The sequence below is a fragment of the Dermacentor silvarum genome, chromosome 2, assembly GCF_013339745.2.
Source record: "Dermacentor silvarum isolate Dsil-2018 chromosome 2, BIME_Dsil_1.4, whole genome shotgun sequence".
In the NCBI taxonomy this organism is placed as follows: Eukaryota; Metazoa; Arthropoda; class Arachnida; order Ixodida; family Ixodidae; genus Dermacentor; species Dermacentor silvarum.
This window is the reverse complement of record NC_051155.1, coordinates 172,269,477-172,286,860: the sequence shown is the minus strand read 5'-3', so window position 1 is coordinate 172,286,860 and position 17,384 is coordinate 172,269,477. Positions and strand designations below refer to the sequence as shown.

At 42.9% G+C, this 17,384-nt stretch overlaps 2 protein-coding genes across 3 annotated transcripts in view; one reads left to right on the top strand and one right to left on the bottom strand.

Moving 5' to 3' along the window:
* The window catches only part of LOC119442120 (SH3 domain-binding protein 5 homolog), a 32,271-nt gene extending 19,684 nt beyond the window's left edge, over window positions 1-12,587 (bottom strand). The window contains exons 1-3 of one of the 2 annotated variants that reach the window (XM_049661906.1): window positions 12,490-12,587; window positions 4,685-4,747; window positions 1,897-2,025 (exon numbers count right to left, since the gene is read on the bottom strand). In XM_049661906.1, coding sequence (XP_049517863.1) covers window positions 1,897-2,025; window positions 4,685-4,747; window positions 12,490-12,534 — 237 coding nt within the window. In that variant the 5' untranslated portion in view covers window positions 12,535-12,587. The remainder of the gene's footprint in view (window positions 1-1,896; window positions 2,026-4,684; window positions 4,748-12,489) is intronic. The other variant, XM_037706870.2, reaches the window with a different exon arrangement.
* A 198-nt stretch (window positions 12,588-12,785) lies between these two features.
* Window positions 12,786-14,002, top strand: LOC119442121 (PAXIP1-associated glutamate-rich protein 1). The gene has a single exon (XM_037706873.2). It carries the CDS (start codon window positions 13,051-13,053, stop codon window positions 13,531-13,533), a length of 483 nt encoding a protein of 160 aa, XP_037562801.1. The 5' UTR covers window positions 12,786-13,050; the 3' UTR covers window positions 13,534-14,002.
* Window positions 14,003-17,384: the final 3,382 nt, after the last annotated feature.

The following is a 17,384-nucleotide window of genomic DNA, read 5'->3' as shown; positions in this document are numbered from 1 at the left end:
GCAAGTTCTACAAGCATGCATGGGAAGCTAAAGTCACAATGTTCCAGCAAGCTACAATGTAAAACTGTGATTGCTGTACTGCTTTTCAACACATCTTTGTCAAATTTTGTGAATAGTTACGAGTAAATGTAAGCAAAAACAAAATTTGGCATATACAGTTAAACCTGCTTATAACGAACCTCCATATAACGAATTCCTGGATATAACGAAGTTTTTCTATTCCCCGCCGTTACTCCATAGAAGCACATGTATTTGAGACCTCTACGTAACGAAGTGGCAGCGGGAGACCCCCTCGAAATAACGAATTTTCCCCACTGACAACCTAGAGGTTTCGCCCCAAATATTGTCATTTTTGTGCGAGCAGCAACCGGAAGCACCTTCTCAGCCGCGACGGAATGCGAAGCCGCGGCGTCGTACTTGGCACGCTCGAATTCACGGCGACTGCGAGGCAGGCCTGCATCCCTCGACCCGGGATCTTGCCGCCGCGGGTGTGACCTTTCCCCCTCCCTTTATTCAAACCTGATCCCACTGCTTGCTGCAGCTGGCCTAACCCGCCAAGCCGGCACCCTTCTTTTCCAGTTGATGTTGCCAAAGGAAAAAAAAATTTTTTTTTTCAACACGCTGGCAGCGCCACTTTTTGGTTACTGCGCAAGTCTCTGCGCTTCACTTCACTAACCTGACACTAGGTGACACTATACGACGCTACGATGCTATCGTGTCGTTCGCTCTTCGTTTCCGACGCCTCGCGCTTGTGCGAAACGACACACGTCCTCGGGACTTTTTTGTTCACCGCAACTTTAGTGTATTGGGAGTAAATCTTGAGCGATAGTTGTATTTCTGCATGAAAGCATGAGGTGCGCGGTACTGTAAAGGATTTTTTTCCTCTCTTTTGGTCACGGAAAAGTGGTGCGCATTACAATCGAGGGCGCGTTAGAATCGAGTAAATATGGTAAGTGTTTCTTTTTCTAATTTTCGTGCTGAACCTGCATATAACGAAATACGCTTTATAATTAAGTTTTTCGGGAATTTGTCAATTTCATTATATCCAGGTTTAACTAATTTCAATGGCACCACATGCTTGCAACCTGATATTCTTCCATCCTGTGCAGTTTCACAGGCAGCGTAATGTGCCGATTTCCAAAGGCAGTCCTACTAATTGTGTACACAGAGAACCCAAAAACCATGTAATGAACCATTAACAGCTGTTCAATGGAAGCAATTATATGGTAGACAAGCCACCCCAAAAGAATTATTAGGCAAAGTAGCAATGACCTTCTGTTTGTTTCTGTTCCCTGTTCAATCCATTACGGCATGTCTCTTGATAGCATTGGGAAGCTGCACAAGGCAGTCCTGCTCCTTTCATCCTTTCCTCAGCAATGAGCCAAGAAAGAAAAGACAAGGTCACTGCTATGTTATAACAAAAAGATGCATTGTAGGCCTTTGACAGTCAAGCCCAGCAATGTGATTTTAAGAAGCCAACCAGTTTCCTGAGCACATCATGGAGCTGCAATGTGCGAAATATTGCGAGTGCCTGGTCCTTTTGTTCGATACATAACTGCTTTTTCATCTCAGCACACAAAAAATGTGCTAAAATGCCAGAGTTATTTGCCGTAAAATGCCATAAGCCGTGCAGCAAGATCCAACATGCTCGAGTTGAATATATTAGGTGCAACAGTGTTAGCATGCAATTAGACATTTATATATAGGCATTTTCAACGACATTGTATACATTATTGAAATCTTATCAAGAATTCTAATGTACTATGAAGTGCAATCTGATTCAGCTACAGCTACCAGTTTCTGTAGTACAATGTTTCATAGAAATGTATTGTCAAGCTTACGTTCCACAAGCTCCAAATGTATCGGCTAGACAATAATTGATGAAAAACTACTTACCTTCTGTGCATATTCTTTGGCTTCATAGTATGGTCGCGCAGCTTCAATGGACTTTCCAAGCTTCTTTGCCAAAATGCGCAGCTTGTGACTAGACTCACTGAGAGTTGCTCGAAAGGCGGAGTTGGCATCCTGCAGTCCCAAATTTGAGCATATGTGACACACTACAAGATGAGCCAGCAAGGTTAAAGGGGAAAAAATTAAGTCAAGCTTTTTCAGCAGCATTCTCTAAAATATCTTTCAACTGCATCGCTGTGGGCGAGAGCAATGCACAAAATGCCTTAAGAATGTAAGAGAGAAGGCGCCCCCATGTCAGAAATATGGAACCACCTGCAACTGACATATCGTCCTGGTTATGATTTATTAATAGTAGTCTAACCACTGACGATAAACAAATTAAATTACATTTGAATATGATGCCACTTATGCTACACCTTAATAACACTCTTCTGGTACTGTTTTCAAACCTGTTCGACCTGTTTGCATCACCCTTCAACTTGTTAAGATTGAGACAGTGTGACCTCAAAGATTCCCAGTGTGGTGGAAAGTTGCTAGCAGCACTGAGAACTGTGTACACAAGGTGATACCCCTTTACCGTTCACTAACAATTTAATTGTGCCATTTTCATAGGTAATTTTCTATGTGACTAACGATGCACCTTGGCACAAGACAAATGCTGATAAAGTTTCCAAGAGCACAATCTTAGCAGTCCAGATAAACTTAATGTTTGCCTTTAAGGTTATATGTAATGAACTATTTAGGACTTCCCTGCCACCACTCAAAGAGAAAAGTAGTGCCCTCTCTAAGCCTTCAAAGGCCTGAAAAAGGCACTAGGCTTAACCTTGTATTCAAAATTACATTTGAAATGCACAAAGAAAACGAATAACGGGCTGGAACAATCCAGATAATGAGCACCAAATTCCTTGACTAAGGTATCTCGCCGCTATTCTGTTGTGTGCGATGACCTGAACAACAGCTGTAAAGTAAGAAGTACTGGGCTATTTATTTGAGGCTTTCAGAAAACAAATTATAGTCCCTAATTACTCCAAAAGTAGTTACATGCATTTTTTATGCAAAAAACATGCATCTTAATTTCAGACACACCTTACGCATGAACAATGAATTGTCACAGAGTGTACACGTAAGTAACTACATGCACATGTACATGTAGCAAGCTAGTTAGCAAGCTATCCGACACGTGGAGAAAGTGTGCAAAAAAGGTTTACAAAAACATGTTGATACTAACAAATTGTGACATACTTTCTCCCTCAAAACTCACGAGCACTTTACCATTGTCGTCCATTGTTGCATAATTTATGCCACTGCTGCATACAATTCAGCTTACCCTTCCACATTAATTCCTCTGCAGATAACCCAAAACAATGCCCTGCGAATTATCCTGTTTCTAGGTAGGCATGACTCTAACCCTTTCACTTTTTCTTTACGAAACATTCTAACAGTAAGTCAAATTGCTGAACAATGAAAAATCATCCGAATATTTAAGATGTTTTACAACATCATGCTCTGTAACAGCTATAAGATTGCAGCATCATATTGTCCATCAATTCAACTTGAAGTCCACAGCTTTTTGAACAAACTAGAGCCTTTTCCTTCATCTACAGCACTTCTAAACTGTGAAATTCACTCCCTCTGAACATAACAAACAAAAAGATAACTAGGTCCTTAAAACCGAACTGGAAGAGTAGATTTTCCTTGTCACGAATATAATTAAAAGCTACCTTAGTACCCCTTAATTTCATATTCTTGCAATTCTGGAATTGAAGTTGAAATAATGAAATGTTTTGTGTCACTTTTCGGCTACAATAATAATGTTCTCTACTTCTTACTGCTCTTTTATTGTTGTATTATTTACAAGAGCCCCTTATAACAACTCAACAAATTATGGGGTTCACCTGTATAAAAATGTGTTAATGTTTCTCTTGTTTATGTGAAACTAAAATTGATTTCGTTGGCTATGGTTAAGATTAACTGTTGAGCCAGCAGAAGACACGGACTAGTGAAGAGAGGATGTGTCGTATCATTCTTTGCTTTTCCACAGCTTTTACCACCTAGCACAAGGTTTGCTATAATGAAAACAATTGTCTCTTAAGCCACAAGAGAAAAAACAAAAAAAGTAGAAATGGAAAAAACATTCACTCAAAAGTTAGAGGAGATAGAAACAAGAGATAGAAAGAAAGCAACATCATCAACCAATGACAATGACAAACTCTTAAATAAAAATCCAGGCAAGTAATACAAGCCTGGAGAGGGAGAAGTCACATGGCACAATCAAAACAGCTGGCTACGGCTACTTTATCATCTCTCTAGTAGCCATTCTTTCACAAGGACGTCGCTGATAAGGTGACACAAAAGCAGAAAACAATTCCACAGATATGGCATAATAACAGCATAAAATACTTGCACAGTTGCAGTCACATACCACAGCAAGTGATCAATTGCTTTAGTCAGTGGTATACAACAGATACCTGGCAGTAAATGAATTCCACATGACGAAAACCTTTGTTGTGGCAAAGGCATTTCATATAGATAGGCTGCTCGCCACAAGTTAAAATTAAGCAATAAGTGAAGAAAGATGGGTCAAGCTCTGCAACCAAGTTTGGCCTTTCACTTTGTAAAGGGAACAATACATCGCGAATGTGTTATATTCTGTACCTCAGTCCTGAACAGAGCACAGCTGTCAGATGATAGTACCATGGCATGCAGCATGCAAAACTAAACAACGTAGAAGAAATGCTCAGCCTTTCTAACAGAACTAAGCAGTGTTACTTACATCTAATTCAACTTCTAGCCGGTTGATTTCATCCGTGCAGGTATTCAATTTCTCCAACTGGATCTGCGTGAGGAAAACAGCCTTGATTTGAGGCACTGCCATAGCTGCAACAGCAGTTGCACAACTGTCCAGTCCACGGAAAGCTTCGAACCCTATCTCCTTCTGGTTTCGAGAATATGCTGGCTCTTTCAAGTGCACGGCAAACAGGAAGCATATGGCCTATGGGATGGCTTGCTCAAACCCAAGCAATATCTCATGCCAGCCACTCTTAAGAACCTTGAAGCAATGCTTATCAGATTTGCCGGCACTGCTGTTATCGGTACGACAGGCCAACAATGCCCCACTGCCACAAAAGAAACAAAAATTACAGAATTAACGAGCCATGGAAATGAATCTTGCTCTTTTGCCACCAGCTTCGTTCAGTGTAGCAGTACAGCTTAAAGGTGAACAGCAACCAAATTTCACTTTAGCTAACATGATTACAAATGAGTAGTACATACTATTCAAGCAATGGTGGCAAAACTTCACGGCTGTTGGTTGTCTGAAATTTTTATTAACAGCCTTTAAATATCACCTAAGTAGACAATGCATGCAGGTGGTGGTTAGCAAATGCGATGCAAGTCCTAGCACATCATTCCCGAGATTTTCAACATGCCGCTGGCTCTGCCTAATCTCAGAGGTGATGCTAAGGGAGCTGTGCTGATTCTCAATGTTTTAGTTCTGTGTAATTTTCAGAGAGCGGTAATTTGATATCAATACTTCTATTTTTGCTAGCTTTTCCGTGATGCACCCATTTGTATTTCCAACGTAACATTTTGAACAGTGTTTGATACATAACTACGCTATCTGAAGCTAGGCTTTTTTATGCGGTTCAAATTGTAGTTGTCTTTTAATGGTTGTCGATTGAATGTTTAACATCCCAATTAACCTAATGGCTATGAATTATGCTGCAGTGGAAGATTACAGATTAGTTTTTACCACCTGGTGGACTTAAATGTGCACCCAAAGTTCGGCCAGCATGTTTTTTTTATTGCGTCCCCAATGAGGATGTGGCTGGCTGCCAAGGCTGGGAATACCATAACCCTGTGCTCAATAAAAAATGCCATAGTCCCGAGTTAATATCCACGTAATTACCATAAACAGTGGATCATAAAGGCAAAAGTGGTTGCTGTAGTTTCCAAAGCCCAAAACTGAAAGCCACAGTGCTTACTTTGCACTTACAAGCACAAAGTGAACATAGATTCCTTTGTTACTTACTGTGTATAGTTATGCTGCGACAAAATTCAAGCAGTTTATTTCTTAAAAACTCCTCATATGATTGCCTATGCACAATCATGTTAAGCAACCATGAATAACCAGTGCCACTAACAAGAAAGAGTGCTGCAAAGCAGCACTGTCCCGAGTTATCTGAACAACTTGCACAGCTTCCAACAACTGAACAATCTGTTTTCGTATCAAGTTTCATGCTGGCTTGTAGAACGAAAATTCAATTAGAATTGTCTTTCAAATGCCTTTCAAAGACGAGTCTGCACATTTTAAAGGACCATGTTGTATGCAGTGATTCTACGCAGCCTCTACGATTCTACTATTCTGAACACAGAAATAAACCTTTAACGCTCCAAGAAAGATAAAATATCCAAAGAGACAGCTCTCATTGTGTCTTATGAGAGCCGAGATTGTTTTTTATGGATTTGAATGCCTAGGTTAAAAATTTCTCGATGCTTGCTTTTAGTGGTCTCTCTGACGCTGTTGGATTCGATAGATGTAAGGTCACTGGTCATTTCTGCCTTCTCCACAAAATTGTCTGCTGTAGCTCTCAATGCAGCGACAGTTGTTTCCAGTTCCTGCTTAATTTTCGTCAGTCTTTTTATTTCCTCATCTGGCTCCTATCTTCAAGCCGCTGCTTTCTCTTCAATTTCTATAAGGCATGGTAATAGTGCCTTGCAGAGGACACAGCCATTTTAAGTTCTTTATTGATAGGTACACTTATGATGCCACCATGTTCTGGTGACCGCATCGCATACAATATGCCCTACAATATATAGAAAGTTAATTTGAGTTCACTACAGTGACATATCTGGTGGTTGACACTGAACCCTCTATCCATAATTCCCAGCCCATTGACTAAAAATCAACAAATTCGCCAAACTCAACGAATTGATCAGTGTAGAATGCAATCTTAAGGAGATCATAGAAACTTGTCAGAGCTATCTGAGCTCCCTTCAAACAATTCCATGTAGGACTTGCAAACTTAAAGAAGCTCTGTGTATTTCACAAGCAAAGACTCCTTGTGATGGTCGTTTTATTTGCAATAAATACAGAGAGTCCAGTCTCAGGTGATTTTGAAGTATTGTCAGCTGTTAAAAATTTTGTCTCAGGCAAAAAAAAGGAGACTTCTTGCCAAGTGGTTGAGAGCTGCCATCTGCGGGCTGCAAGAATGACATGTAATCCACACCACAGCAGTTGTAAGCAGACTTAGTGCAGGGCACTGACTGTACTTTTGTCTTGACATAGGCTGAAATACAGGTTCACTTGAGAGCAAGCACACGTGCATACAACAATGCATCAACTTGTTCCACCAAACTACACAATAAACCTACAGTTGGACCTTGTGCGCATAAAGAAGTTGCATTTGAAAGACACCCTTGTCACATAAAATATTCATTACAAGTGTACACATCAATACAACTAAAGAAAACTTGGGACTTTTTGCGATTTTTGCGCAACAGCAATGAGCGACGGCTTCGAGCGACGAAATGGGCTGTCGCGCAAATAGATCGCTCGGTTCTGGAAATCTAGAATTTGTTGCTCGTTGCCCGGAAGCACTATGAGCAACTAGCCAATAGAGCGATGCCGGAACAGGATGTAGATCAGTCAAGTACTACCGATTGTCGCACAGAATGAGCAAAGAACTAAATTTTGATACATGCAAGGATAAGAACATAGTGCAAGACCTATGTCTGAAAATTTATGCTGCTCTTTACAGTAAAACACATCAACTTAAATTAATAAAGCACGTGTCACACCAGTTTCAGCGCATATTTGCTGCCTTCAAACCGGCAACACTGGAGAGACATCGCTCAAAGTCGTCGCTCGCGTTTGGTACAACTTGTACGCGACGAGCGAACGCCACAGCCATTGCGCCATTGCGTCGCTTAATTGTCGCTGTCGCGCGCAAGATCGCGTGCATACTTTATAGCCACAAACATGAGTACGGGCTACTGGAACCACTTTGCACTGGTGCTCATCGACAAACAATGCAGCTTCAAAAATAAACACTGGTACATTTTGGCTACTCGCGCCTTATGAATGTTGCCTCAAATTTTTTTCTCTCTTTTGTTTTTTGTCACATTAGCTTGGCATGGGAAGCCAAGAAATTTGAATTAACCGAAAGCTTTATTTGAATTACCACCTTCAAACTGCATTGCAGATGTAGTGAGCCCCCGAAAATTCAAGCTATGGTATCATCATCATCATCAGCCTATATTTATGTCCACTGCAGGACGAAGGCATCTCCCTGTGATCTCCAATTACCCCTGTCTTGCGCTAGCTGATTCCAACTTGCGCCTGCAAATTTCCTAACTTCATCACCCCACCTAGTTTTCTGCTGTGCTCGACTGCGCTTTCCTTTGGTATCCATTCTGTAACTCTAATGGTCCACCGGTTATCCATCTTACGCATTAAATGGGCTGCCCAGCTCCACTTTTTCTGCTTAATGTCAACTAGAATATCTGTTATTCCTGTTTGCTCTCTGATCCACAAAGCTCTCTTCCTGTTTGTTAGGTCTAACATTTTTCGTTCCATCCCTCTTTGTGCGATGCTTAACTTGTTCTCGAGTTTTTTTGTTAACTTCCAAGTTTCTGCCCCATATGTTAGCACCGGTAGAATGCAATGACTGTACACATTTATTTTCAATGACACTGGTAAGCTCTCAGTCAGGATTTGGCAATGCCTGCCGTATGCACTCCAACCCAATCTTATTCTTCTGTAAATTTCTTTCACATGATCAGGGTCGCCTGTGAGTAATTGACCTAAATAAACATACTCCTTTACAGACTCTAGAGGCTGACTGGTGATCCTGAATTCTTTTTCCCTTACCAGGCTATTGAACATTATGTTTGTCTTCTGCATATTAATCTTCAGCCTCACTCTTACACTTTCTCAGTTAAGGTCCTCAATCATTTGCTGTAATTCATCCCCATTGTTGCTGAATAGGACAATGTCATCTGCCAAGTTAAGCTTGCTGAGATATTCGCCGTTGATCCTCACTCCTAAGCCTTCCCAGTCTAAGAGCTTGAATACTTCTAAGCATGCAGTGAATAGCATTGGAGAGATTGTGTCTCCTTGCCTGACCCCTTTCTTGATAGGTATCTTTCTATTTTTCTTGTGGAGAAACAAGGTTGCTGTGCAGTCCTTGTAAATATTTGCCAAGATATTCACGTATGCCTCCTGTACTCCTTGATTATGCAATGCCTCTATGACTGCTGGTATCTCTACTGAATCAAATGCTTTTTCATAATCTATGAAAGCCATATAGAGAGGTTGATTGTACTCCGCAGATTTCTCTATTACCTGATTTATGACATGGATAGGATCCATCGTAGAATATCCCTTCCTGAAGCCAGCCTGTTCTCTTGGTTGGCTGAAGTCAAGTGTTGCCCTGATTCTATTGGAAATTATCTTGGTGAATATTTTATACAATACTGAAAGCAAGCTAATGGGCCTATAATTCTTCAATTCTTTAACGTCTCCCTTCTTATGATGAGTATAATGTTGGCGTTCTTACAGCCTTTTGGTACACTTGAAGTCGTGAGGCATTGCGTATAAAGGGCGGCAAGCTTTTGAAGCGTGATATCTCCTCCACCTTTGTTTAAATTGACTGTTATTCCATCTTCTCCAGCAGCTTTTCCCCCAGTAAAAAAAAGAATTGTGGGGTTTTACGTGCCAAAACCACTATCTGATTATGAGGCACGACGTAGTGGGGGACTCCGGAAATTTGGACTACCTGGGGTTCTTTAACGTGCCTGGTCATGTCTTTCAAGGCCCTTCTAACTTCATCGCTAGTTATAGAAGGAGCCTCTGTATCCTGTTCATCACTACTTTGAATGAAAGTAGCTTGGCTGCTTTGGGAACTGTACAGGTCAGTATAGAATTCTTCCACTGCTTTTACTATGTGTCGAAATTGCTGATGATATTACCCTGCTTATCTTTCAGTGCATACATTTTCCCTTGTCCTATGCCAAGTTTTCTTCTCACTGATTTCATGCTACGTCCATATTTTACTGCTTCCTCAATCTTTTCGACGTTATAATTTCGGATATCCCTTACTTTCTTCTTGTTGATCAGTTTCGACAGTTCAGTGAATTCTATCTGATCTCTCGAGTTTGACACTTTCATGTTTTGCCGTTTCTTTATTAGGTCCTTTGTTACTTGGGAGAGCTTACCTACTGGTTGCCTTGGTGCCTTACCACCCACTTCAATTGCTGCTTCCGAGATCAGCCTAGTTACGGTTTCATTCATTACCTCTGTGTTGTCTTCATCTTCCTGTTCTAAAGCTATCATATAATTACCTGAAATTTAAACTTCTATGTTTCCTTTATCACAAGTCAACTGTATCCCCGCAAAGCTAAATTTTGCAGTGTTAGTGGCACCATCTCAGGCAGCTGTGTTAACCGAAATACAGTAACATTTCATTTACTGTGTCACTGTCCTCAGTAAAGGTAGACAAAAGTGACTGCATTGAGATTATCATCAGTGATAAAAGATTCAGACCAGGAGATGGGCAGGGCACAGCTGACCATCTTAGTAGCAGTTATGCAGTATCTCTGTCAAAGAGAGCTTGAGAAGATGACAGTAGCACTGACAGCTGCTGGCTGGCCTTGATGTAACGATAACATACCAGTATTAATAATTGTTTGTCTAAGCTAAAGCTTTTACCTAATGTTTATAACATCCTGAAGGGAGATGTGGGTCAAAAAAAAATGTTTTTTTAACATTTTGATTGCAAAATTACGCTTCAACATTCTATTTCCGTGTGCAAAATAATCGAGATTTTTATATCCAGAAGACTGCGAACAATTATCCTAATCGAGGCATGGTAGCTTAGGGGCTTCATTTTTCCATTCATGCTTTACTGATAAGGTCCACAACCACACATTTTGCCCAGATGATGAGCTTTCCTGGTGTAACAACGAGCGAGCACTAGCTCGGGCCAAGTCGCCCCCCCCCCCCCCCCACCAGCACATTCTCCACTTTTCAGCAGTATTCAGGCGAAGGCTATGTTTCTTGCACATGAAAGGCTGTTCCTTCATGTGTGAAAAACAAAAAGGCTGATGGTGCTAAATCTGTACACTCTGTTTCTCCTATCCTTGAGCTGCTTTCTCCATTCTGCTACATTTTACCACCAAGTTTAATATTTACAGGTGCTCAATATTTAAGAATACTATGAATGCCACCTCTGGCAGAGGTCATAACGGCAATGCAGACACTGAAGTTGGAAATATTCACAAACTGCCGAAAAGAGCTTAACTTTACTAGAAAACACTTCGCTCTGTATTAGAGCACCCGTAACTAAGAACAAAAGTATATTGTGCACCGAAATGTCTGCCTTCGAAAGCAAATTCCTAGAGTTTGCATTGTCCATGAAACATTTAAAGACCAAATCTATTTCTCTGCGTATGCAAGGGCCCGCATGCGTAAGCTACAAATTCTTATACGTCGTGCGCTACATGAAAATAACTAGGAGAAATAGCCAGGAGATTTTTACGACTGGATTCCCTTACGCCCTGCAACAGGCTGGAGCAGCTGAGCGCAGCCTTGGGTGGCATTTGTACACAGGCTAAGGAGACAATAAATAATAATAAAGCAAGTGTCCTTCGTCGCCTACACGCCGGAAGCAGCAATTATGTGTACATGCTCGCGGCAGTCGACAATCTGAATGCCGCGTCTTCTTAAACCTCCAGCGAAGCGGTTTCGCTCAGTTTCAATACGTATTCGTACTTGACGACGCAGGCGCGAAACCACGAAACAGAAGAGTGCGCAATTGCTCACGCGCGCTTCGCGTGCAATATCTTTGCAGCTGAGTAATAGGTGACCGACTACGCACGCTTGATTCGCGGAATCCTGTTTACGCAACGCGCAGCCTTGAGCTTCCGCGCGTTCCAAGACGCATCTTCGCGCGGGCACTGCACAGCGCTGTCACGGACGCGGAAAACAACAGCGGTCTTTCGATACGGAACAAAAAATTATCAATGCGCACAAATTTGATTTTGCTTCACGTATGCTGTATATAGCATCGATCACTTCCTCGAGTCGTGCGGCCAAGTCTATTTTCGGAACCGCTACTAGCGACCGCCAAAAACAAAATCAATGCGTTGCTGCTACACGTTGCGAAGCAGGTCAGGTATGGTAATCGCATTCGCTGAGGTACTTACTAGCAAGATTAAGAAAGCAGAACACTGACCGAAAGGTCAACGGGGTTACATTCATCAGTGCCCTGCGATGCGAAAGTACTGATTCTAAATCACGCATCTAGATATCGCCAACGTCAATGCAAACGAATCGTACACAACCCCAAAAAAATGTGCGCACTGTTGTGACAGCACAATTGCTTTCAGCTTACAAAGCAGCGAAAGAGAACTGCGGATCGTCAGGAATCCCTACCACGATCACAACACTGTTTACAAACTTTGCAAAGACAACGCAAGAACCTCCAGGCAGCGAGTTATCAGCATAATTTAACTACGCAGGATGAAATTCTAACACTTGGCAACTCAATCAAGCGCTTCGATCGCGAGTCACATTACTTGAACTCGAGGATCCAAAGTTTCCTCTCCAGCGTCATCAGCCATCCGCCGTCGCTGACCAAACCCACTTCAGCCATTGAAGCAAAAGATTTGATTCAGCCTTTCATTTCGTCTCACCAAACGTTTAGTCACGTATAATATATGTTACAACGTGGTTACAAGAAATGCATTATTAGACTAAATAAATCTGAATACACATATTTAGTACAAAATTTATTTTTTGTCAAATGAAAGCATTTTATTGACAATAGTATTTTACAATGTGTACGAAAATGCGCGAAACAACTCGCCATTTTCTAGTTCATAAGGCAATGGCGCCTATTAAAGCGCCAAAGTTGGTTCTTTATTCTACGATGGCGCCTTGTACGAGTGCGGTGGAAAAAGTGCGGCGAGGTAGAATTTGGGAATATGAGCTAGAATAGCTAGAATTCCAGCTCACAGTAGTGTGGCTACCGTGGCTGGCAGCCTTGTAAATACGTCCTAAATGCTTTAGATGTTTGTGTCGACAGGTGTGTCGCAATATTGCATCTTGTCACGACGGGAACAGTGTGTATAAACGCAATGGAAGAGGACTGGAAAGTGGAGTGCAGCGACGATGAGAAATACCTGTCGCAGCGCGATGACCATGGTGGTAGAAGCTGGGAGCCCAGTCCCGAGGACATCATCCGTTTGTACACAACTTTGGTCGAAAAAGGTACGCTCGAGCTCGAATGGCGTTGCCCGGGCCGGCGTTCGCCGAGCGTCCACTCGAACGAGTCGGAAGGAGCGGAACGGCGCGCCGTGGAAGAGGACCAGACCAAGATGTCCGAGCCAAACGAGTTCGACTTCGACGACGACGAGGGCCCGGACACCAGCTGCAGCCCGAAGATCACGCCTCGGCGCCGAGCGGCGCCGGCTAGCAGTGTACAGAAGCGGGTCGCGAAATTTGACAAGGTCGTTTTTGATGTGCGCAGACAGCGCGAGCTCGATGCCATTGATAAAATCGAGCAGCGACAGCAGCCCCAGCAAGCGGAAAGCAGCTCGTCACCCAGCGTCAAGCGGTGATGACGAGCCATGAAATCGGCGGGGACGTTTTGTTCTCGCGTCGCGCTGTGATGACTTTCAGTCAAGTGCACACTCACTCTCGCAGTTTCGTGCTGTGTCTGAATGCGTTGTGCAAAGCGCCACCATCCTTTGCACTACTGATTCGAGCGAAGCAACGCATGCTGCTAAATTGTCACCCGTCACCCCCCCCCCCCCCCTTTTTTTTTTCTTTATTGTATTCATATTTTATATGTGACGTATGGATAAATTACGCGATGCCATTCGTACCTAGTGCTGCTCGAATTTTTTGATGCGTGTCGCTAAACTGAGACAGAAAGGTCGCTGAAACTGTCGCTAAACCTATCTAGTGAATTGTAAATAACGCAGGCGTTTGGAACAGTGTAAATTAGCTAGCATGGTGTGAATCATCTACCAAAGCATTTGTCGAGTGTCCGCGCAGGTGAGAAATAAACAGTACATTTATTGCCAAGGTGTATAAAGCCTTTAATTTTCTGATATATGTACAGGTGGGTCCACTGTTAGAGGGAACACGTGCTCATGCTCTGCGCAGCGTCATGTACAAGAAGTGGCGGAAACCAAGCGCACGTGTGAAACGACGCAGGTGCGGCACATTCCGCGCGTCATCTGCTACTGAACCACCCCTTCGCATTGCTCGCACGCAGCCGCCCTGCCACAGCTTACTTGGGAGCGTCCCCATTAGATTCTATGGCAATCAGGCAAGGTAGCATGACGTCACGGATTGAAGTGCACTGGCCTTGCTCTATCTAAGAAGCGTTGACCAAGCATCTCAACGCATTCGCTTGCATGCAAGGAGTGCATAACTTGAAGGATTGCTCAGCGGTGTTCAATTGAACATTAATGGTTTCGCATTCACAACTCGTTAGTGCTTAAGTGTCCTCGGATTCTTTTTTTGCACTTAGTTTTGGTAATATTTTACAGCTACGGCTGCGAATGTTCACTAAGCTAGCATGTTTAGTGAAACTGCAGCACCTGCAATTTCTGCAATGATTGGAAGATTCATTCGAATCGGTTATGCAAAAAAATGTGTGTTTTGTGAGCACAATCTGAGACCTGCTTGAAACACCGATCTGTGAAGCACAAGCACTATGTGAAGACAGCCGTTGCTTCATCACGGTGCATCATATAGTTAATTTGGGCCACTTACTTGTAGGTTTTCAATATTAAAATGCCTCCTGTACACCATTTTTGAAGCCGCTAACATGTCACCAATGGTTATTTCATTTTGCTGAAGAATATTGCTGGTCGCTAAATAAAAAGGTTTGTTGCTAGCAGACCAAAATGTTGCCAAGTCTAGAGACAAAATGGCTAAAATGGCAACACTAGTGGTAGCGGACGAAACGAGGTCTGTAGGAAGTTCCTAAAAGTTTGAAACATAAGTTCCATATTCTGTTCGGATGCAAATAAGCGATTTAAAGCTATTGTGCTATGAACACTACTGCCATTTCAACATGACTGTTATATGACTTTCATTGTTGCAGTAAATTACCGCACATCTGGAAATTAATGTTGCTAAGAAAAATTCACTGTGTTGCATTCTCCCGTATTTAAAGACTATCGCAGAACAAATGTAACCACTTATGGTTTTCATGGCACTATGGTTGCCTTTGATGAAGAAATTGTGGTATGGAGCTTAAATTCTGCGAGACCACAACGAAGAATTACATTGTCTCTTATGCCACCAGTTCAACTAGCATGATTGACTGTGCATACAAGCACAAACCACACAAGAAAGCATGGACAGGACAAGCACAATCAATCATGCTAATAGAAATGAGCCAACTAGCCCACAAAGATGTCTTATATGGGCGTCATACGAGCACTTTCAATTGCGATAGAGTCCAATCGTGATTGAATTTCTTGATCGCGATTGGCTCCTCTCTGCAGCTTGTGCAAAGAAGCCAATGGCAATAGAAAATTTTGATCCCAATACAGGTCGATTGCAATCAAAAGAGCCCCTTGTTACACCCATACTAGTGACCGGTTCAATACGCACCCTAAGTGCAGTGCGACTTCTGACATGGGAAGCCTCGCTGCATACATTTGGTTTCGGCTATGATTGATAACAGCCGCATTTTCAAACAAAAATATTTTATGTGAAACTATCACCACAGCTACAGTGTAGCCACTATAACTAGGGCGTATTATGTCAGTATAACTTAATAGCAGTGTTTCAACATGCTGTTGTTGTTGACGGATGTGACAGTTCGGAAATTTTCCAGGCCTGCCAAAAAAGGGGGGTCCAAGTTACTCCCATGCTTTTATCTCTAAAAAGAGAAGAAAACACTTGCAAAACTTTTTTTCATTATTATTATTATGCCACAATTTTAGTGCATAAGGTTAACATAAAGAACAGAGTAAAAGAAAAGTAACATGCAAGCTTTAGCACTCTTGTGGCAACACACCGATCACCGCAATAACTGGCAGAGTCGCGACGCGCGGTTGCCGCTGCCCTGCAACTGCAGCTTATGCAACCATAATCTTTACCGGGAAACGCTTGCGGCGAATGCTATGCGCAAAGGCGAGCTTCCTGGTTCTTCTTTTAGAGCGCAGCTCGGTGCCCGTTCCAGCGTTGAGCGTCGGCGTGCCTCGGTGTAACCGAGCGAACGAGCACAGCGAAGGATGAAAGAGCGAACGCGGAGCGCAGCGGGAGGAAAGACGGCGAGAGGATGAGGGTGCAGCGGAAGTATGAGGAGGCAGGCACCTTGAAGTACCACCAGATGGCGCTCACGTCTGCGCATTCGCTAAAGTTTTTTTCCAAGGGCTTTACACATTCGCGGCACTGTCCGTGCAGGGGAAAGATAAGAAGAACCGGAAAACTCGCCGCCGCGTATAGTGTTCGCCACAAGTGTTTCCCGGTAAAGATTACGGTTGCATAAGCTGCAGTTGCCGGTCTATATATAGTGCCGCGCGCGCGTCGCAGTTCTGCCACTCGGTGCGGTGATTGGTGCGATGCCTCAATATATCATGAAATGGAAACGCGTATAAAGCTGCGCTCAATTTTATTCGCATTAGGGAGTATCGTAATTGCCGCGGATGCATGGACGTGAGCAACATCTGGTGGTGCTTCAAGGTGGCTTCCTCCTCGTGCTTATGCTGTACCCTCCTCCTCCGCTATCCTACTCGCACTCGCCATCTTTCATTCGCCGCTGTGCTCCGCGTTCGCTCTTTTATACTTCGCTGTGCTCGTTCGCTCGGTTACACCGCGGGACGCCGACGCTCAACGCAGGAACGGGTGCCTAAGAGCTGTGCTCTAAAATATTGAAAAAGCAAAGCTTGTGGATATTTTTTTCCTGAGCTGCTTGCCCTGTGGCATAGATGTGTCCTTGAACACACATGTAAGTTTGTTAATGTCTGAACTCTCTCACTATGCAAATGCAAACCAAAAGATAAAGTGGGCAAATGCTGAGGTTCGAATGTGTGTATACTGAAATGAGCTGACAGGCATAATCAATTTCTGGCTTTATTTCCCCTCACCCTCAACCAGCTTGGGCCTGCGGGATAGGTGCATACGTGCCAAGTCCTGAATTTTCCATAAAACTTACAAATTCAGGCCTTTTCTACGATATTGCGGGTGTTTCATCAAGTTTAATGATAAATGAATTCTGTTTCCGAAAAAGTTCGTCAGTACCTGATGAAACCCTTCGAAGTCTTTTGATGGTGTAAGGACACCAGAGGGGTAGCTGTTCAAGCACTTTTATTCAGACAAGTTCCTGAAGCAGGCAAAATCAGCAAGAGCAACGTCACTGTGATCTAAACATTGTGTTTCTTGTCAGTTTGTGCTATGTCCAAGAGCAGCCCACCTCACTCGGCAAGAAGCTTTCAGAGCAAAC

Excerpts from the sequence above, each read along its gene's own strand:
- LOC119442121 (XM_037706873.2), top strand. The coding sequence starts at position 13,051 with ATGGAAGAGGACTGGAAAGTGGAGTGCAGCGACGATGAGAAATACCTG.